At 55.3% G+C, this 21,162-nt stretch overlaps 6 protein-coding genes across 6 annotated transcripts; 3 read left to right on the top strand and 3 right to left on the bottom strand.

Moving 5' to 3' along the window:
* Nucleotides 1-121: 121 nt before the first annotated feature.
* IE81DRAFT_341004 (hypothetical protein) lies at nt 122-4,272 on the bottom strand (the record flags this gene model as incomplete). Its single annotated transcript, XM_025515631.1, has 10 exons — nt 2,909-4,272; nt 2,704-2,835; nt 2,546-2,618; nt 2,378-2,501; nt 2,066-2,276; nt 1,688-1,815; nt 1,306-1,453; nt 987-1,182; nt 483-530; nt 122-346 (listed from the first exon to the last, which is right to left on the bottom strand). Coding segments are annotated over exons 1-10 (2,562 nt in total), but the record flags the coding sequence as incomplete, so codon positions are not given.
* A 641-nt stretch (nt 4,273-4,913) lies between these two features.
* IE81DRAFT_289185 (eEF1-gamma domain-containing protein) lies at nt 4,914-6,893 on the top strand (the record flags this gene model as incomplete). Its single annotated transcript, XM_025511804.1, has 6 exons — nt 4,914-4,967; nt 5,081-5,182; nt 5,289-5,296; nt 5,389-5,450; nt 5,763-6,524; nt 6,607-6,893. 6 exons carry the CDS (start codon nt 4,914-4,916, stop codon nt 6,891-6,893), a joined length of 1,275 nt encoding a protein of 424 aa, XP_025370285.1.
* A 1,337-nt stretch (nt 6,894-8,230) lies between these two features.
* On the top strand, nt 8,231-10,248 carry IE81DRAFT_322845 (Phosphoenolpyruvate/pyruvate domain-containing protein). Its single transcript, XM_025513760.1, has 8 exons — nt 8,231-8,695; nt 8,796-8,855; nt 8,953-9,043; nt 9,143-9,217; nt 9,289-9,368; nt 9,438-9,496; nt 9,566-9,713; nt 9,823-10,248. Exons 1-8 carry the CDS (start codon nt 8,477-8,479, stop codon nt 10,078-10,080), a joined length of 990 nt encoding a protein of 329 aa, XP_025370284.1. The 5' UTR covers nt 8,231-8,476; the 3' UTR covers nt 10,081-10,248.
* Nucleotides 10,078-12,106, bottom strand: IE81DRAFT_105275 (thiolase). Its single transcript, XM_025510038.1, has 5 exons — nt 11,830-12,106; nt 11,316-11,686; nt 10,771-11,222; nt 10,360-10,685; nt 10,078-10,288 (listed from the first exon to the last, which is right to left on the bottom strand). Exons 1-5 carry the CDS (start codon nt 11,884-11,886, stop codon nt 10,268-10,270), a joined length of 1,227 nt encoding a protein of 408 aa, XP_025370283.1. The 5' UTR covers nt 11,887-12,106; the 3' UTR covers nt 10,078-10,267.
* A 1,218-nt stretch (nt 12,107-13,324) lies between these two features.
* IE81DRAFT_312739 (putative translation initiation factor eIF2 gamma chain) lies at nt 13,325-15,862 on the top strand. The gene is made up of 7 exons (XM_025512464.1): nt 13,325-13,939; nt 14,108-14,229; nt 14,320-14,339; nt 14,413-14,646; nt 14,708-15,249; nt 15,323-15,522; nt 15,606-15,862. The coding sequence occupies exons 1-7, from the start codon at nt 13,685-13,687 to the stop codon at nt 15,634-15,636; spliced, it is 1,404 nt and encodes a 467-aa protein (XP_025370282.1). The 5' UTR covers nt 13,325-13,684; the 3' UTR covers nt 15,637-15,862.
* An 885-nt stretch (nt 15,863-16,747) lies between these two features.
* Nucleotides 16,748-20,206, bottom strand: IE81DRAFT_329781 (hypothetical protein; the record flags this gene model as incomplete). Its single annotated transcript, XM_025515163.1, has 2 exons — nt 16,748-19,444; nt 19,514-20,206. The coding sequence occupies 2 exons, from the start codon at nt 20,204-20,206 to the stop codon at nt 16,748-16,750; spliced, it is 3,390 nt and encodes a 1,129-aa protein (XP_025370281.1).
* Between the last annotated feature and the right edge of the window lie 956 nt (nt 20,207-21,162).

The raw sequence follows: 21,162 nt of genomic DNA, 5'->3' as shown, positions 1-21,162 counted from the left end.
GGGGGGGGAAGGGAGGCCGGGGAAGAGTAGATGTCCATCAGCTTGAAGAACAGCCGAGAAAAGATGACATGCACCACTGCAACAGCGAAAGCGGCAAGGTCAATTGATTGCACGCACTCACGTGATCCAAAAATCCGATGCCAGTCTTGACACTGATGGTCTGCGGTGCAGCTTGAGGATGCACATCCAGGCTCAGCGTGCACTTGATCTTCGTCTCGTTGGTGATGCGCTCCACGGATGCCGTTCGCACGGGCAATGTGCCAGCGCCGTTCGCAGTCGCAGCCATGAGGAAGAAGAGGCAGACGTTGGAGGGCTTGGCGGAAGATCCTGTAAATTTGAACCAAGACTGCGGCGATGAAGAGTATTGGCGAGGGGAGCGATGTATGAAAGCGGTCGGGATGATGGATGCGTCTCAAACGGTCGTGTGAGGTGGGATGAAGAATCGTGAGTGTTAACAGTCACAGTCAAGAGTTCAATCGCACCATCAGGAACTCATGCAGCAACGCGCGACTCGAAACGGGCGTTCGGAGCTGTAATACAAATCATAATCTTAGTGATGGTGATAAGGATAATGATAATCTTCGATGATATTCATAGTTGAGATGATAATGATGCTAATTTTCAATTACCGGAATTATCAATCAGAATGACAACATGTAGAAGAGTATTTGATGCGCCCGCCTGGAAGAATCAGACCTTTGAATCAAGCGGCAGGCGTGGGCTCGATCACGTGGGTAACGCAATCACGAGTGTCGGTTGCGAGTCAAAAAGTTGCTGCCAAAATTTGCACGCTGCGCCACGCAGTGCGATTGATCGAGGTTTAAGAAGGCAAGCCTGGCAGAGCAGCGACTTTGCTTTGTCTCTTCGAACAAAAATCCACGAAGGTGAGTGGATCGCAAGGTGGACTTTGGCGAGACTTGGCACACCACGCGTGTTTGAATAAGCAGTCTGAGTCCACAGCGCCATTTCGACTGCTATCAGCTGACCAGATCCCTCGCTCTCCTCTCCTCTTCCCTGCTCGTCCCAAAGACACAAAAGTTCGAGCTTGGCGGCGCTCCCATTGAGGATGACGCGAGTGCCTTGTTCGCGTTCCCGTCTTCAAGAGCAAAGTCTCTTTCATTCAAGAGAGAGAGCTTGACGTTGGGTCCCTCGTGGTCCAACGTAGTGGCCCTTGCGCTTGCACTGAGCTCGTCATCCACGCTTCAACTCGCTGCGATTACCGCTGTGCAAAACGAGACCGCCTTTTCATGGCAAGAGATGTGAGCGCGCATTCTTCTTCGGAGATGCTTGCGCTCCGTCCATGACCGGCCGAGGTGGGAGACGGTACGCAGCGAGGTGGATGATGGGCAGGGCGTAGGGCCTACAGCGATTCGAGGTTTGGGCAGCACGGCTGCGTGTGGCTTGGGCACAGGTGTCAGGCCAACGGCAAGATTTCCTTGCTCCTCGCGCATTCCTTTGGACATTCATGAAGTGAGTGCAAGTGTGTTCGCTGTGTCACGAACGCAGAGTATGCCAGTGCTGCAAAGCTACAAAGATGAGAATCAGTGTCGCCCCAATCTGCAATGTACCTTGAAGATTCGACGAACATTAGCCAAACACATTTTACAATTCTGAGCAAGCTAGCAAGCCAAGCAAGCACGATGGCGCAAGGTCGTGTCCAACATCGTCAGCGCAGGAAGTTGCTGACGCTGAAACGTCGCCTCTTTCATTCGCGGCGCAGGTGTCGACCCGCCAGTCTGTGCTTCCATCGTCGTGAGTTCATGCAAGCTCTGCATCGCTCGCAGCCGGCGATGAAACAATACCATTTCAACTAGTCTGATCGTGACACATGCGGAGAAGACGTTTATATCCAATTGCTGTTACTGAGGCTCAATGTCGGCCACAGCGTGGGCTGCTTCATCGTGCGCTCACCGCCAATGCTGACATGCTTTGCACTGGGACTCGCAGCCTCTTCCCAGGCTGCAAGATTCGCTGCGCTCCGGTCACCGAGGACAGCTGTGAGTGTTCAGAGCGCTGCATGTATGCGTCTCCCGGATGAAATCATATCAAAAAGCTCTAGATTTACCCTGAGCTCTTCAAGAGCGTTGAAGAGCAAATTGTAACAAGCGCTTCAAGCGCTTGCTGATCGAGACTCTGTGCCGTGATTGTTCTCTGCTTCCTTGCTGCGACGCATTCGCTGACCTCGATGCGCTTGCTTCGGAATTCAGCGCCGAGGCATTGGATTGCCCACTGCACTGCATCAGTGAGTGAATCAGGCCGCTGCAGCGTGGTGCTGACTATGGTGGAGCGTTTCGCTTCAATGAATGAGATTACACATGAGAAACCCGGCTATGAATGTGCGTGCAGGGAGAGGATCGGAACTGAAGTGTGTTGTGACCGATGGGACAGCTGGGACAGCTGGCCTTGGCACTAAGCTTCCTCTCGTCGCTTCTTTCGCCATTTGACCAGACCAGGTTGCTGATTGTCTTTGAGCTGAGTGGCGCGAGGGAAGCGAATGAGCGCTTAGACAGGCCATATCAGAGATCAGAAAGGTCAAGGCACTCACAGCACCTTCCTCGGCTAGCTCCTTTGCTGGACGAGTCTCGCTGCGAGGCAAGAGCCAAAATCTGACTGTGAAACTGCAAAGCGGACGAGAAAGTCGCTGATGAGCGACGGCGAGGCAGAAGCCAGTCATCGTTCTGCGCACACGGACGACAGACTCACTCGAGCTTTTCGTATTCCTTCACCACGCTATCCAAGAGCTCCCACAGATCCCTGTCCGGGACGCTGTCCCCGGGCATGCCCATGTCGCTTCCTTCAGTCAAAGTCCAGCCGTTTCGACGCCAGGTCCAGATGCTATTTGGGCGAGGGGGCTCACAAGTCAGCGTAGGTGTCCGCCAGTAATCATGATCTGACCACTGCTACTCACTCATTGGTGATTGCAGAAACGATCCACCATTCGCTCGTGCCGATGACGACCTTGTCGAATCCTTCGTCTTCCCACCTGCAGTATTCCAAGCCAGCAATCACCGCTCTTAGAGCTGCTCTCCTTCCTGACGTCTTCTGCTCAAACGACGGCATCTCCAACCTCCGACTGAGGTTAGGCTCTGCGCGAGCTTCTCCCTCGCCTTTTGTGGCAGGCGGGACGAAATAAGCGCCAAGTCCCGCTCGGTTTTTGGCACCTTCGCTATCTCCAAACATTTTCAAGAGCTCTGCAGTGTCCCCCTCGAGCATGCTGGCGGCAACCGCCTTCGACCTAGCTGCCACCATCGTTGCGGCTTGCGCCTTGTCCAGCTCTAATCCGGCGCACAGTATGAGCATCTGAGTGGGATCCGTCCTTCTCACCAGCCTCAATGGTCTCCAAATCCTGGGGTCCGCCACAAATTCGTCTGCCACTCGGGGTTTCCTCCAACCAGCCTGGCTTGTCTGATCCATTTGCAATGCGGGCACTCGACCAGGTCCGCTACGTTCTTCGTACTCTGTGAATCCTCTAGCTTTCTCCTCTGCCGTGGGCTCGTCCATCACTCGATACGCGGACCTGCTCGTGTCCACCTTATTACTACCCACGATGGACCCTGGCACTCGGGTGCTTGTGATGGCCATATTGTCCCTAACCACGCGAGGAGCGAGGCCCGTGGATGTGGATTGAGCAGCCAGCTCTCGCGCAAATGTAGCCGTCTTTGAGGATGCTGCGCTACGTCCGGTGCCAATCGTCGCGCCGTCCGTGCCCGTTACGTCGCTGCTTCCCGCATCTAGAGGCTGGGGCAAATGCACTGCCGAAAAGTGTTCCTCCAGTGTAGGACTTCGCGGCGTCATATCTATTGAACGCATGTACTTTTTGGCGTCCGTTTCATTCTCTTTCGCTGCTTCTAGCAGCTCTGGTGGCCCTGCATTGCCATCAACTGAGGTCCAGGCGTCGCTCTTAGGCTTGCTCGAGGTTCTCTGCTCCAAATCAGCTTGAAAATTGTAAAATTGCCGTCCAGATCCATCGTCCATAAATGGCACAAAGAGGCGCTTCTGGGGATTATGAGGAGCTGTCTGGTCTGGAGCATACGAGACGCCACCTGGAACGTCCAACCTGATGTTCAAAGTCGGCTCCTTCTTTTCCTTTGGCTTGCTGTCACGAGGCTTGTCCTCCGTCGCCAGCTTCGGCGGAGGCTGACGCCCTTTGGTCCACAGCTCAAAGTAGCGCGGATCAGCAGCCATTCTGACTGCCTGATGGTCTTGGCTAGAGTGTATGCGTTAGCTCAAAGGGTGGCACAGCTTCGAGGTGGACTGGACTTGAAGAGGTGGTGGTCACCAAGACTATATACGTATCTCATGAGGGCCCGCCAAAGTGCGGCCGGCAATCATGGCCCGAGCTCCCTGGGCCTGGCGAGAGCCGCGTGCGAGGGGCTGTGCCAAGCGGAGCAACATCGGATTTCCACGGCCGTTTGAACCCGACAAACCGTCTCCTTGTCGAGTCCAACCACGTGCCAAGCACGTTTGCTTTGTGCGCTGCACATGCGCGGGCTGGCTGGCTGGCTGGCTGGCTGGCTGGTGCACCGACCACACAGAAAATTTCCTGCATGGAGGGGATTGCTGGTCAATTTAGTCGTGCTATTCTGGCCGCTCTGCTGCCTGCTCCGTGCTGTGTGCAGTGGCGCTGCTTCTGCTTCTGCTTCTGCGAGTGTTGCTGATGCTGATTTAGGTGGCGCCAAATCACGAATCACAATGAGATTTTGGGCGAAGATGAGCGAGCGAGCGATCAACAGCGCAGCGGCAGGCTTAGCTCGAGTCAGCCAGTCAGTCACGATCGTGAGTGTGTTGCAGCACCTTTGCTCCTCGCCCGCACCTCTCACACACCCACCCCCATCATCGTGACTGCAAAGTGACCCTCACGGCCCGCAAGCTATCAGATACAAGCTTCACCCAAGCAATCCGAACACGCAAACATGGCACCTATCGGTAAGATCTACTCTCGTTCCATCAACCCCAAGGCCACCCGTGTGAGTGGCAGAAGGGAGGGAACACGGCGATCTCCGCCCAAGAGTGGCTCAGCATGTAGAGCTGCAATCAGCTCACCGGCTGATTTCCCCCACCGCTTCGCCATCGCAACCAGGTACTCGCTGCTGCGAAGTACAACGGTCTGGAGGTCGAGCTGATCGAGACTGTGCCCGGAGAGGACACTCAGAAGCCCGAGTTCAAGGCAAAGTTCCCTTACGTGAGTATATTCACAGCGCTAAGACAGTCTTGCATAGATGTCAATTCATCTTTCTTCCGCACCTTTCTTCTTTGGCCTTTCTCGCATGATCCCATACTTCTTGTAGGGCAAGATGTAAGTGCTCGCGAAGGGTCTTCGCACAGGGCTTGATTTACAACCGCGTGCTCACACTCTGCCAACTTCCCTTTCCTCGTTCCCTCGTGCAGCCCCGCTTTCCTGGGCGAGGATGGCTACAAGCTGACCGAAGGTCGTGCCATCGCACGCTACGGTAAGTGACGATGCAACGTCTCGGTGCTGCAGTCAGGGTGATAGCGGCGCCCCCGCGCTCTGGTCGTAGCGGGAGGAATGGGAGAAGACGGAGGAGCTGGCTGGCATAAATACGGGCCTGGTCAAGAAATCCTAAAAGATGAGCAACAAGTTATCCCTGGCCTAATCAACATGTGTCGAGGCTTTCTTTTGGTAGCATAATGCGCTGATAGGATGATGGTGCAAACGGGGCAGATGATGGCAGGTCGCAATTTGTACTTCAGACGAGACAGCTGACGCGTGTCTTCCTCGGTGCGGTCTCTGCAAAATTCAGTCGCTGGCTTGTCGAGCAACGCCAATCTGCTGGGCTCAGATCCCAAGTCTTCCGCCGAGGTTGAGCAGTGGATCTCCTACGCAGACGACGAGATTTGGAACAAGACGCTACTGCTCGCACAAATCACCTCTGGCCGCGCTCCCTACAGCAAGCCCCTCGAGACCAAGCTGTGGGACGACCTCAAGCGCGCCCTGCTCCACCTAGACATCCACATCAAGAAGCACACATACCTCGTCGGACACCGTGTCACCCTGGCTGACTTGACCATCGTTGCCAACTTGCGCTTCCTGTTCACCATCGTTGCTGGCCCCGACTTCCGCAACCAGTACCCCAACGTCATCCGATACTTCCAAACTGTGATCAACCAGGACAAGATTGCAGACGTGTACGCCGCACCAGACTCTGCTCTCGCAAAGGAGGATGTGAAATTCGTCCCTCCCAAGAAGGAGGCTGCCAAGCCTGTCGCTGCCGCTGCTGCCGCTGCCAAGCCTGCGGAGCCCAAGGCAGCCAAGAAGGCAGCCAAGAAGGACGATGACGATGACGATGAGCCTGCTGCGCCCGCTGAGCCAAAGGCTGCTCACCCTTGCGCCAGCTTGCCACCTTCCAAGTTCATCCTGGACGAGTGCAAGCGTCAATATTCGAACCTCGACACCAAGCCCGATTTCTTGAACTGGTTCTACGCCAACTACGATGCGGAGGGCTACTCTTTGTGGCGTGTCGACTTCAAGTACAACGACGAGTTGACTCAGGTGTTCATGTCTGGTGAGCTCTTTGCACCTCCATAGCTATGCGGCAGCCCGCTGGATACTCACGCCCACTTTTGGCCGGTCCTTAATGTCTCCAGCTAACCAGATTGGTGGCTTCTTCACTCGTCTGGAGGCATCGCGCAAGTACGTGATGGGTAGCGCTGCGGTGTACGGAGAGTCCAACAACAGCGCCATTGCTGGTGTCTTTGTCGTCCGAGGCAAGAACGTGGACGACGTTCTCGGCGTTGCGCCAGACTGGGAGTCCTACAAGGCCTCTCCCATTGACCTGCAGGATCCCAAGCAAAAGCAATTCTTCGAGGACTGCCTTGCGTGGGAGGGTCAGCTCGAGGATGGCAAGAAGCTCAACGACTCGGCTGCCAAGTGAGTCTTGAGCACACTTCATTTCTGCGAAAGAGCGTGGAGGTCACTGATGTTCCTCGTCTACTTACAGGTTCATGAAGTAAGCACCATTGCTTCGTTCGGTCGCTGATGTGCGCTGTGACATGAGACACCAGTTCGCCGTGTAGAGCGCTCTCTTGTTCAAACCAAAATTGCAAATGCATTCGTGATGCTGTACAACGGAGTCGGCCATGTGCGGAAGAACGCGAGCGGGGTGACGTTACAACGCATATATTGCGACGTTTGACTAGATCGATGGCTTGGACTCGAGTGAATGATGGGACCTCGCTCGCAACCTTTGGCCGCCATTGTGTCATCAACAATATGGACGCAAAAAGAGCAAGGGGGATGCGCAACCTCGATGGACAGGATCATTGATCAGACTCAACCGCAAGCCCTAGGCCCATGAACTGACTAGTACAGGTACAGGTGAAGGCTGCCTCTTCTATTGCTCTCAGCGAGCGCGTTGTGCACAAATCTTTGAGCTGCACCCGTACAGTCAAGAGTACCGCAAGCACCGACTGCTCTTGTCAGACACAAAGAGCCAGGCGCTGACGCAAGGGGCGTTCGAGTTGCGAAGCTGCAGCCGGCAGACGCTTATATAGCGATGAGCATCAGCTATATAGGGCGCCTCCGGCTGTGCTGATGACTGCGGTGAGCAGCATAGACGCAGAGCACTCTCTAAACACGAGTTGCGATGTGCGATTGACATCGCCAAGCAATCGTGAATCAGAATGCAGGTACGAGGAGGCCAGCGATCATGCGCCTTCGGCGTTTCGCACCGCTCGAGCCTTGGTAGCATTTATGGACTGTGAATGCCGATGGGAATGCGAGAAGTGGAGATGGCTGCGATGAATGAAGGGCGCAGGAAAGGAGAGCCAGCGACAGGAGATGCGCAGAGATGGTTAGCGCTGTGAGTTGATCTCTGTTGGTTGTCACTACCCATCACGCCAAGCAGGCGCGGATTTCAGTTGTGCTGACTTGCAGTCAAGACTCGCGATGGCTGCACGGTCAGATGTCACCATCGTGAGACCACACGACGCGCGAAAGAGACGACGAAGCATGAGCGGTATTGTGATTCTTACCTAGCTCTGCAGAGCGACGTGCTGGATCAGCATGACATATGCGTGCAACAAGCTGATGTTTGGTGTCTTGCGTCCACACATGTGTAGGAGATGTCACGTTACCCCTCGTCAGCTGATACTGTGACTGTGCCCTAGCCGCGCCGCCATGCCGCCGAATCGCTGCTTAGCGCTGCATGAACGCTGCCTCCTTTTGAGACCTCGCCGTGGGCTGCATATATACGCCTAAACGCCGAGGACGCGATTCTCGGATCCAAAACCGAGGCTATACGGTCCAAGTAGTGGTCCTACGCGGCGGAAAGTCTAGCTCGATCCAGGGGGGGGCAGCATGGTGAGTCCTATAAAGAGACGCTAATCACCATGCCCGAGGCACTTCGCAGGCCCCATCAAGATCAGTCAGGACAAGACTTTGGTCACATCGAGTCGCAACGATCATTCAACTTCCACGGAACCACGTAACAAGCTAGCGGGAGATTCAAAAGACAAGATGGCGCAAAACGGAACGCAACATCCAAACAGATCTGCTTGGCCCCCTGCGCCATACAGAGCTCTGTCGCTCAAGCAACCTGCCAACTTGCGCGCGGCCTTGAAGACTCTAATTAACGAAAAAGGCGACGGTCCTTCCGACAATTTGTTGATGGGACTCGGCTTGGGTGTTCCCTCCGTCGAGGTTGCCAAAGTGCTGTCTGTGACGCGTGCAGACTGGGTGAGACTTTCCGCGACGAGAGCCTCAATGATGCTCGTTGCACCAGTCGATGATGCTTACAAGCCTGTATATTGCCATCGTCTTGATGCCCAATGTGAAGATTTGGGTCGATGCAGAGCATTCGCCCTTCAACGTCAATTTGCTTGCAGACGTGATTCAGGTGAGCAAAAGCGGAGACCTACTTCTGCCGCTTTTTGCGGCTATTTGAGGGGCGCTGACGGTAGGGGCGTATCGCGTATGCGCATTATTTCGTACAGACCATCAACTTCTACTCTGAAGGTCACACCGCTCCCGTCGTCCGCATCCCAGGACTTGATGCTGGTTTCATCGCACACGTTCTCGATGCTGGTGAGCACAAATGGCTGGTATGCTGACGTTTCGCTCACTCCCTCCTCACCGCGCAATCTTGCTGACGCGCCAACTTTCGGGGATCTTGCATCTACACAGGAGCCGGTGGAATCATCATGCCTCATGCTGAAGATCCGGACGAGATTAGACAGCTCGTTTCCTACTCTCGTTTTCGTAAGCAGCGCAAGAGCATCGAGGTCTGACGGCATGGAACTCACTCAATCTCGTTTCCTCGCGCTCTGCAGCGCCGCAAGGTCATCGGTCGTATCCTCCGTTCGCCGTGATTCCGGGGATGACGGATCAGGCACCAGAAGGAAGTTCTTTCGTGAGTCAATGGCGGCAAATCTCAGAAGCTGTAGTTATTGCTGACATTGAGTCCCATCGCCTTTTCAAGCTTCACGTTGCGAACGACCACATCGCAGTCATTCCACAAGTAGAGAGCGCCAAGGGCATGTGAGTAGGACGAGAAAGGTGAATGCGATACGCACCTAATCCATCCCCATCCTTGACTCCTGGCCACAGCGAGAATCTGGAAGAAATTTGCCAAATTCCAGGCGTGGATGCCATCATGATCGGTGCGGGTGATCTGCGCATGGATCTAGGTTATCCTATGGGTCTATTGGGAGATGAGCCGGATTTCGTCGCAGCGTTTGAAAAGGTCAAGCGCGTGGTGAGTACGAGTTTCGAGTACGAAGCCGCGGATCACTGCCCCCCATTTTGATCGCCGTCTAACATCGCTCCACATATCGCCTCTGCTGCCTTGCTTGCGACCGTCGCAGTGCGCAAAGTACGGCAAGCCAATAGTGGGCCTGGCCATGAACGACGAGCTGCTGCAGAACCGCATCAAGTACGGCTACAGGATGCTCTGCGTCGCTGCGGACCTCTTCCTTTTGGCTTTCGGCTCCGCAAGTGCCCTGCACGAGATGAAGCAAGGAGCTCAGAAACTTCTCAAGGAAGCCAAGGACGCGGGACCGGAACTCGACGTGAAAGCGGCCGCTGCTGCTGCCACTGGCCAGACCATCGCCTCCACAGATTGAACTTGAGCGCAAGCTGAAGTTGACCTGCATGATCAGCTGCCTGCCAGATTCTGCTTGCTCCGATTTGCTCGTTCTGTTCACCAAACGCCTCAGGCCTTTGAGATTGCTGCGACAGAATGGAATTGTCTTCTCTTTTTCATACTGCCTACATTATCGAACGTCTTCCCCATCTCTTGAATCGAGACCTTTATGCCTCGCGCTTGATGACCTGTGAATAGCAAGAAGAGAAGAGTCAATACTGCTTGGCCGAGCTGCAGCAAAGGAGGGAGAATGACTCACGATGGCCGAAGCTCCACCTCCTCCATTGCATACACCCGCCACTCCGTACTCTCCAGGCTTGAGCTGATGAATGAGGGTGACGACAATTCTGCAGCCGGAAGAGCCGATGGGGTGACCGAGAGAGACACCACCTCCCAGAACATTGACCTTGGAAGGGTCCAAGTTGAGCAATTGGTTGTTGGCAATCGCTACAGCGCTGAAAGCTTCATTGATCTCCCAACGGGCAACGTCCTTGACTTCGATGCCTGCTCGCTTGAGAGCCAGGGGAATGGCGTGCGCCGGTGCGATGGGGAAATCAATGGGGGCGCACGCAGCATCCGCAAAGGCTGTGCGAACAAGGCATCGAGACAGCGAGAAAAAGAGATCAGTGGCACACTCCGAGGGCATGCGACCCTAAGCCTCGACACTCACCAATGATCTTCGCAATAGGCTTTGCGCCGAGCTTGTCAGCCTCTGCCTTGCTGGCAAGAACGACGGCACTTGCACCATCGTTGAGCGTGCTCGCGTTCGCAGCAGTCACAGTTCCGTTCTTGTCGAACACGGGTCTAAGCGTGGGGATCTTGTCCAGCTTGACATTTTTGTACTCTTCATCCTCCGAAACAGTCACGTCTCCCTTTTTGTCCGCAATGACCACCGGAACAATCTCATCCTTGAAAGCGCCGCTCTTCCAAGCTTCGGCTGCTCTTCGGTAAGACTCGATGGCATAGGCATCTTGATCTTCGCGAGAAATGTTTTGCTTCTTGGCAGTGTTCTCGGCGCAGTTGCCCATGTGCACTTGGTTGGTCACGTCGTGCAGACCATCCTTGACGATGGCGTCCAGTAGCTGCTGATGGCCGAAAGTGGCACCGCGAGTCATGTAGAAGCTGCGAGGAGCGAGACCAAGCTGCTCGTCAGCCAGCCGTACAGATAACGAATAAGGTAGCCTTGGTCCTACCTCTGCTCAGCGTGCGACTCACGGAGCGTTGCTCATGCTCTCCATACCACCAGCAACCATGACGCCTCGTTGTCCAAGCGCAATGTTCTGAGCGGCCAGGCTGATGGCCTTCATGCCCGAAGCGCACACCTTGTTGATGGTGGTAGCCTCCGTCGTATCCGGGCAGCCAGATCCAAGCACGACCTGACGAGCAGGAGCTTGTCCGACATTTCCCTGGAGCACGTTTCCAAAGTAAATCTCTTCGATCTGACCAGGTTGAAGACCTGCTCGTTCGATGGCTGCCTTTGTAGCCACCACGCCCAGGGCGGGTGCGGTCAGCTTCTTGAGCGAGCCATTGAAGGATCCGATGGGAGTTCTCGTGGCCGAAAGAATGTAGACGTCGTTGATTTGGGACTGAGGGAGCGCCGTTGGGGAGGGGAGGGGGGGGGGGGGGCGCGGGAAGCAGCTCTAAGGTCAGAATGACGACGATGCGAAAGAGAGAGGGAGAGAGAGAAACGAAGCTGCGGGCATGGTACGCTATGCTGTCAATCACTCACCATGACGCGCTGTGTCTGTGCGAGTCTTCGAACGGCAGTGGCTGCGAAAGCTGACATGGGATTGTGGATGTTGTGGTCGACTTGGTTGCAGCGAGAGTGCAAGTGTGCGTGTGTATGTGAAGGAGGGCACAAGAGGTGGGTGTGCGTGAGCAAATAGTGGATTGATCGATTGTCGATATCTTTTGCGTGCAGTCAAGTCAGTTTGCCCTCGAACGTGCAGCAGTCGCCCGCCCCCCAAAATCGCATCCACATCATCATCCCACACGCCCAATTTTATATCCACGTACCTTGAAAGATCTCAAATCGCGAATCGCGATCAGCACAGCTCACTCGTCTGTCTGCACGGAAGAGAGCGGGGCCGTGCCGCTCTCGCTTTGAACCCGGTCGCCGGTGTCGTTCGGATCTTCTCGCTCGCAGCTGCGTACAGAACGACGAGCAAGGCGCGACGCGGCGCGGCGCGACGCTCACCGCAGACTTTTTTGACTCACTTGCCCCGTGCATGTATACCGACCGGTACATGGTGCGATGCGGTGCGATGCGGTGCGGTGCGCTCGCTGCGTTGACTTGCATTCCAGATTCCGAGCGCATCTTCAAGTCACTCGTCTTGACTTTTGGTCTTAATTGATGACTTCAAACGGGCGGCCATCGCAAATCACGAATGGTGCAGTTGCGGGTATCAAATCAATCGAATCAAGCCTCACGTGTGCACGGCCGTCAAGATCGAGTTTGAGTCGTGAGTCACAGTGAAGAGTCGACGTGAGATCTTTCTTGTCTGATCTTGTGTGGTCAGGAGATCTGCGATCACCTGACTCGCGATCAATGCTGTCGCTGCATGGTGATCATCTGCCGGCTCACGATCACGCCTAGAAAGTGTGCACGAATCAATTTGAATGTCACCAGTCAGCAGAGGAGGGCAAACTGCCTATCCTTCCGAGTGCGAGGCACCCTACACCCGTGGCTACGGATGCGTGCGACCCGGATGGCAGTCAGAGTCACTGCAGAAGTCATGGAAACTGAAGATATAGCGAGTCCATAGGCCATGAAAGCAAGAATGGGGCGTGTGATATCATGAAGTTGCTGAAAGCCTACGCGTTAGGGGATGTGAAGGGCTTTACAGCGCTACAGATGTATATAACTATAGGCATAGCGTGACAGATACGAGTCACGACTCGACTGGCTGGCTGCATTGTGATTAGGCTGCGCGCTCACACCCATCCACGTGGCCCAGCTGCAATTCTCGACGCCCAATCTTCTTGCGCGGGCAGGAACAACGCTCCCTGCAAGCAAGCAAGCGCAGCAGCGATTGATGAGTGACGAGTCGCGTGTCGAGCGAGCGCGCCTCTGCCATGCATGATGGCTATGGGGACGCGGATCAGCAAGCAAGCAGGCGCAGGCAGGCATCACGCAGGAAAGATCGAGGGCGTCCGCCGTGTACGTTGCGCGCAACTTTTTGAAGTTGCGCAGGAATCACGAATCTGTGATGAGCGTTGCGATGATGCGTTTGGAAGGTGATGAAGGCTGAGCGAGGGACGCACATGACTCGCTCTCAACTCGCCTCGCTTCATTAAGCATTGCATCCCCCCTCCTTCCCTTGCGCACACCTCTTTCTCCAAGGCACATCTCAAACCAGCTCGATTCTCATCTCTCGCTCCATTGCACCCACGCTCTGCGACAAGTCTAAGCGAGCGCATTTCAGGCAGCGAGCATCCATCTCTTCACCATCCGAGGGGGACCAGCCTCTTTCGCAGCAGGTACACTTCCACGCCACACCGGTCCTTGGCCTCCTTCTTCTTTCGCTTTGCCGGATCATTCCCTTCAGTGACCCAAGGCAAAGCAGCATCTTGCTGATCGCATCATGACTGCGGCAAATGGCAGCGCAGTGGATGCGCTAGCATCTGGAGTAACTGAACTCTCCCTCGACACTTCCAAGCTCAACCCCTTATCCCCCGAAGTCATCTCCAGGCAAGCGACGATCAATATCGGGACGATCGGACACGTAGCTCATGGAAAGAGCACAGTGGTAAAGGCTATTTCAGGCGTGCAGACGGTCAGATTCAAGACGGAGCTGGTGCGAAACATCACAATCAAGTTGGGCTATGCTAATGCCAAGGTGGGTGGGCAAACCGTGTCAGACGCACGATGCGCTGTGAAGTCGCCCCAAGAGGCTACACGAGACGGGCCGTCAGAGTCCTGGGCGATGCCGTCACAAGGTCCGGAGGGGTCTTGTTCAAAGCGCGAAGGCTGAGACGTTACGTGCGCTGCTTTTACTGTCTCCCAGATCTACAAGTGTCAGCGCGAGGCTTGCAAGAGGCCAGGCTGCTACAGGTCATACCCTTCGAACAAGGAGGAGAACCCTCCGTGCGAGGTGCCAGGATGTGGCGCCAAGATGGAGCTAGTCAGGTGAGTGAGGAATCGTGCCACGCAAGGACGTAGATGATGCGAGTTCGGCCGAAGCTAATCCTGCCACGCACATTTCTCAACGTTTGTCAGGCATGTTTCATTCGTCGATTGTGAGTTTCTTCCTACCATGCCAGCGCATGTATGCGTGCCGTTTCTGACACTGCCAGCTCGGCACATTGATAGGCCCAGGACACGACATTCTCATGGCCACCATGCTGAACGGTGCGGCAGTGATGGATGCAGCGCTACTTCTCGTTGCCGCCAATGAATCTTGCCCGCAACCCCAGACATCGGAACACTTGGCGGCAGTGGAAATCATGAAGTTGAAACACATCATCATCTTGCAGAACAAGGTCGATCTGATCAGGGAACAGCAGGCGGAGGATCACTGGAAGAGCATTTCTAGCTTCGTCAAGGGTGAGAAATCTGGTGTCCAGCGGCTCAGAGGTCAGCATACTGACACGTCGACCTTGAACAGGCACTGTTGCTGGGGACGCACCCATCGTGCCGATCTCGGCACAGCTCAAGTACAACATCGATGCTGTCAACGAATACATCGTGAAGAGGGTGCCTGTGCCTGTCCGCGACTTCGCCTCACCCCCGCGCCTCATCGTCATTCGGTCCTTCGACGTGAACAAGCCAGGAGCAGAGATTGCAGATCTGAAGGGAGGTGTTGCAGGCGGGTCCATCTTGTCCGGAGTGTTGAAGTTGGGTCAGGACATTGAGGTTAGGCCAGGATTGATTGAAAAGGATCAAGACGGAAATGTGCACTGCAGACCCCTCTTCTCAAAGATCGTCACTCTATTCGCCGAGTCTAATGACCTCAAATTCGCCGTGCCTGGTGGATTGATCGGTGTAGGAACAAAGATCGACCCGACCTTGTGCAGAGGTGATCGATTGGTCGGACAGGTGCTCGGTGCGGTCGGCTCGCTGCCGGCTATCTATGTCGAGCTGGAGGTCCAATATTTCCTCCTCAGAAGGTTGCTGGGTGTCAAGACGGACGACAAGAAGCAGACCAAGGTGAGTCGTGGTCCTCCACTTGTGCGCTGTGTGCGTTTGAGGCTAAAATCGATTCGTCCTATCGCAAAATTAGGTCCAAAAATTGGCAAAGAATGAGGTTCTGATGGTCAACATTGGATCCACCTCGACTGGAGGCAGAGTCATGAGTGTGAAGGCAGATCTAGCAAAGATCTACTTGACACATCCTGCCTGCACAGAGATTGGGGAAAAGATTGCGCTCAGTCGGCGTATCGATAAGCATTGGCGGTTGGTCGGCTGGGGTACTGTCCGAGCGTGAGTAGTGAAACAGCGACTGAGCGCACCGATATAAAGCCGCCAGACATCTGATCGCTGTGCATTTGCTTGGAATTGTGCAGCGGCTCTACCATTGAAGCAGAAACATCGTGATTGGCCTCGTCAAGCATGCATCACGGCGCATCCCAGTGCTCCTCCTTTCCCCGCGCAGGTTCACATGTATTACGCTTGTAACTTTGCACATTTTGACATTGCAAAAATACATGGTCACTGTCCCACGTCAAGCAATCACGACGAGCGCTCTTAGATGCGCAGGCAAAGACCGAGCGAGCGACCAGATTAAGGGCCGAACGAGCAATGTCTTGGCCGATTCGGGCCCAATTAGCGCTTCACACTCCTTATTTGGTGCTTGGTTGCTGGATGACCTTCGTGCGGTCCAACCTTTCCGACCTTCGCTTGTCAAAGTGGATGGAGTCTCGACTCCGATGGGCTTGGCGCTCGTATAACAGATGCTTGCCTCGCTCATGCTTCTCCTTGTGGTCCCTATGATGCTTTGGCTCTTCTTCCTCTTCATGTCAGCTTTTGCTGGAGAGATTCGAGCGCTTGAAGGTCTAGTGCAATCATCAGACTTGCTGCCGGTCTCTATAATGCCCACCGCATTTTGGGGGCGCTGCAAGCACTTTCTCGCCTCGTTCGGATCTGTCATAGAACCGCGCGCATAACAAAAGTGCAAGGATGTTTGCATGGCCACGCGTACGATTATTCCCCTCGCTATTATTTATTACTGCGCGGTCTCATGACTCTCGCACTCGTGGACGCGGACGCTGACGCTGACGCTGACGCTCCGGTCGCATGAGCTGCGCTTCGGCTGAGACGTCGATTTCACGTTCGCAACTCTGCTCGCGCATTGTGTACCGTGCAAGAAATCAGTAAGACCCACCATCGCTTTCTACTCGCGACGTGTCTCTGAGTCACGATTCTGACACGCTAGGCCGTCCATTGACCGCTGTTCTGGACTTTTGGGTCGGAATGACTACACACGGAGCAGCACGAAACGTCGCATACCTATCAAGGCTTGTTTGGTCGGGTATCTATGGATTGATTGGTACAGCGTGTAATAATAAGAGATCAAGGCCTTCAAAGGGCGGTTTGGGAGCTTTGAGCGAGGGCCAATGCAAAAAGCAATCTTCGGAGGATCGTCCATTGCCGGTCAAAGACAGTGTCGATGACCCGAGTAGGATCGTCGGCGCTCTTCGCTCTTCATTCATGGCGGGGCAGGCGACTCGAGCGGAGACTTTTTCGCAATACTCGGCATACTTGCTGGACTGACGCCATAGAAGGTGCTAAGTCGAGCAGCCGCACTGAGCGGCTTCTTGCGAGCTCTTGGAATGGGAGGAGGCATGTCGCCCAGGTGATCTTCAGAGACCGCGCCAGCAAAGTAGGAGCCCCCATCCCCAATGCGAATATTTCCATCACCCTCGCCTTGTGCACCGTGCCTAGATCTAGGGAGCATCTCAGCTTCTGGTGTCGTCAGACGTGGCGTGACAAGTCGAAACGTTCCAGAACCAGAAGTAGCAGCTTGTACTTGCGGTGTCAAGCCGCCTTTGAAGAGTTGAGGACCAGCCCCAGAAGCGCGCTGAAGCTGCAAAGCGGGTCCTCGACGGCTCGGTGGGGTAGCTCGCCTCGGCTCGTCAGAGCGATCCTGATGTGAAGTGAGGTGACCAGCATCCTCTGGTTTTTGGACTTGAGACCATGATGGCGTCGACGGCCGCCCCTGCGCGCCCCAGATCTTCTGTTGCCGAGATGCTGCCGATCGAGAGGGCTTGCTGCCCTCATTTCCAGCCTCCGCCGCTACCTCATTCTCGTCTTGCACGTGTATGGCAATGTGAGAGATTTGGCCGGAATCCACACTGTTCAAGGGGCCACGTTCAGCAGGCGTTGCGGGGTAATCAGAAGTCGCAGAGTCGGAGGTTGAGAAATCGGTCGACCTGCTTGTGTCAGACTGAGCAGCCGGACTTGGCTCAGGTAGCACCACCGCAGCTGTGCCCATTTGTGGAGAGCTGTGCTCTTCTTCGGCAGGGAATACCGAGTCGTAGCAAGCGTCACAAGCACGCGCAGGCTTTTCCGCCTCACCTCCATCGTCCTCGTATCGAGCGATCAGGAAGGAGCGCTGACTGCAGGCCCAGCACACAACTTGCCCGCACAGACGACAATGGTGCTTGCGTCGCCACATCCCAAAGGCCTCTGCACAAACGATGCACTTGTCAGCGCTCGAGTCTGGTACCCAGACCGGAGCATTGTAGTCCTCGAGAACTCGGAGACCAGTCCTAGATCTGGCCGTTATACCAGCATCGCTTGAAGGACATCCGCTCGAAAGCAGGGTCGCAAGAGAGTTGCCGCTTTCCGACTTTGGGCCAAATGCGCCATGCCAGTCAGCTGATACCGATGCGGAGGAAGCGAGTGGACTTGTTGGTCGCCCAGAGGTATCTGCTGAAGTGTTGCCTGTGAACGACCAGCCAGTGCTGGGAGCTGATATTCTTCTGGCCTGTTGAGGGGTACAATAGCTGGGGCCCGCTCTGCCGTACAGGCTGCGCCTTCTCTCCCGCAGTACCTCCGAGGTGTCTTCCTCCGCTTGCAAAGTGCGCCTGGCCGTCATGAGGTCATCGCGAGCGTCGCGTATAGTCGATAACCAGGTCTCCTTCGCCTCTGCACTCTCCGCGTACACTGCAAAGCTTTTGTCAGGCGTGCGAATTTCGATGGAATGACGCAGACCTTGATGCAAAGGCGAGGTGGCCTTCTCCACGCCCACCACCGTGCAGTCTTGCAAAGGGAATTTGGCCCGGAATTGCAGCTGAAACCCCTGGAGGCTGACTGATAAAGGTCGACCATTGGCCAGTACAGCGTCGGCTGATGACGTGCGCGAGCGTGATGCGGTGTCGATGGCGTCTGCAGAGATCGGCGCGAGCGGCAATTTGTCGACTATGGTGCGCGGACTGTTCGGTGCTGAAGGAGGCCCCGTGTCTTGCGCGCTGCCTCCATACACTCCCAGTCCTCCGCCCCTGGCGAGAGCAGTCCAGGCTGCGGATGCACTCTCTAGACCCCCGCCAACAGGACTGGCATACACCAAACAGTCCGTAAACAGAAAGAATTCCCTCGGCTGGATGTTCTTTCTGCAAGCCTTGAGCAGCGTGCCCCGTTTGAGCAAAGCTCGCCCAGGAACAATCAAGGGCTCGGTCAGACCAGTCAGGCTGCGTTGCAAGCCAAGCATGACTAGAATCATCTCGTGCTGTCTGACATTCTCGTTGATGTAGGCAGCCACCTGGTCGATGACTCCAAAAGCCTTCAAGAGATCTGGGTAATCTCGATGATTGCTTGGAGTATACTTGACCAGATCGCCCACCATCATTTTGTACCGAGGGATGCGCTGCACAATCGTCAAGAGATGCGCCTGAAATCCAAGACCGAAGCCAAATCCGCCGCTTGCGCTCGCCTTGCCCCATGTAGCTCTTTCCGTGTCCTTCAAGAAACGATTGAAAGCGTCGTTTGCTTTACGTTCCGTCTCTATCCGTGCCATGGCCGCACTGAAATTCTTGACGTACAAGGAGTACATTTTCAAATATGGCACGACAGGCACCAGAGTATCGCCGATTGTGTCCGTTTCTGCATGCCACGGGTCTACTCGTCCCGCATTTGTCGAGCCAGCTTCCGCTGAGCTTGGAGCAGCATCTCGGGGGCTCGTCGGGCCTGCGACTGAAGCTGGGCGAGACGGAGGCGGCTGCCTCGCTCTACCTGAGAGGCGGTCATCGAGCCTAGAGAAGAGCTCAGAATTGAGACTGAGAATGTCGCTAAAGTTGGAGAAGATCTCGTTCAACGCTTGACGCGAAAGCACTGGTGCTGCACTCGTGACTCCAGCTGGCGCAGCCAGACCCTTGCTTAAAGCCATAAGAGGCTGATAGTAGGACTGCCCGTGCGTGAAAGCACTGTTAGTCAAGCAGTCCGGAAAGGCTCGGCAGCTCTACATCATACTCACCTCGTTGACCAGTTTCAAACTCGCTATGAAGACCCTTTCGGTCTCCAACAATTCCATGGCAATGGCGTGTCGCCTCCGCATCATTCCCTCAAAAGCAATCATCGAGTGAGTAGGATCCGTGGCGCTTCGTTGTAGCGCATGGCCCGGTCGACTGGCTGTGCTAGAGGACCTGTTCATTGAAATCGAGCCCACAGACGCCTCATCTGTAGGTGATGTAGGTGACTGCCACGAGTCTCCTTGGCTGAGCGTTGGAGAATCGGTCGCTGTGCTAGTCGATGCGGAGAGATCTTCGTGAGGAGCATCGCTTGCTGATGTAACGCTCAATGGTGACGCCGCGAAATTGACGGGCTCGCCTTCGGGTAGGCTCTCGAAAGAGGCGATGCTGATCATGCTCACGCGGTTGATCATGCTGGGCACGTTGGGCAAGCTGGGACGCCGAGACCAACCATCGGCCGTCAGGGATGGTCGCGCAACCCCATTCCGCGACTTTGACGCCCCGCCAGCACTGCCTGGTCGACCACTCTTGGATGAGCCCGCAACGTTGATACCTAAAGCGGATGCTAGCGTAGGGGACAACAGGCTGGGCTGAGCAGCCAATTGGCCCTGTGCATAACCTTGACTGCTGTGACCTGAGGAGTTGCTTGCAACGCTGGACGGTCGGCTGCTGCTACTGCCAACACTGGATGTATGCATGGCAGAGTGGCTCGAGTGGCAACTTCTTGGTGATGTTGTGGGCGAGGAGCAGAGAGGAGAGCCGCTACTGTGAGCGGATGAGCCCGACAAATGAAGGGCAGGGGGTCGTTTTGGAAGGTGTCGAAGGTTATTTTGCTTGGGTGGTATTGGCGCTGGTTCGGGCCCTGAGTGCGCGTTCAGGGAGTTCACTTGCAGGACGGCAGTACAATCGTTAGAGCGTTTTGCGGCAAGCAACGATGCTTGCTGAGAAGTAGCGCGGCTGCTTGAGACCGACGCACAGACCCCGGACTCCATCGACTCGAACAAAGCAGTGCCAGGCTCGGAATCGGGATTGGGGGCATGTAGCCTCAAGGAGGCTCAATTGTATCCTCGTGCCGATTCCACTTGTGCGAAAGGTATGATCCGGGTATCTCTGACAGCCGCAAATGAGCACCGCACGAGCGCGCGCTCGCGACCAGGGCTTCGTCCTGTACGCGCCTAGAATGGTGTTGACGGGGTGGTCTCGCGGGCTTGATTGCAGAACAAAACCCTTAATGAACGCTGTTGCACCAGACGGTCTGGATCGTAATATGATAGCACTGACAGAGGAGTTGATAGAGGCGGAGAGGACGGAGGTGACGCCTGTTGATAGAGAATGTGGTCAATCGTGCGTGTGTTGGAAGCGGACCGCCGCCAAGCGGTGATATGATAATCGGATCTCGTGACTGTTCGTGGCAGGGAGCAAGCCCGCTCAGCCTGCGCACAACAAAGTCGTTCAGTATGAAAGCGGAAGGATGTTGAGCCTATATTGTTTGACAGGGCTTAAATAAGCTTGCTCTTGGAAGGGGGCTAAAAGGAAACGTGTGGTTGTTGTCCTCATCCTTGTCTCGCCTGATGAACCAGCAGTCGTAAGTCCCTCGGTGTAAGCGGTAAGCGTGATTTTCGGGAGCCGCCTCGCGGGTCCATACAGGGCCTTG

The sequence above is a fragment of the Ceraceosorus guamensis genome (assembly GCF_003144195.1).
Source record: "Ceraceosorus guamensis strain MCA 4658 unplaced genomic scaffold IE81scaffold_23, whole genome shotgun sequence".
In the NCBI taxonomy this organism is placed as follows: Eukaryota; Fungi; Basidiomycota; class Exobasidiomycetes; order Ceraceosorales; family Ceraceosoraceae; genus Ceraceosorus; species Ceraceosorus guamensis.
This window is presented reverse-complemented; position numbering and strand designations above follow the sequence as displayed.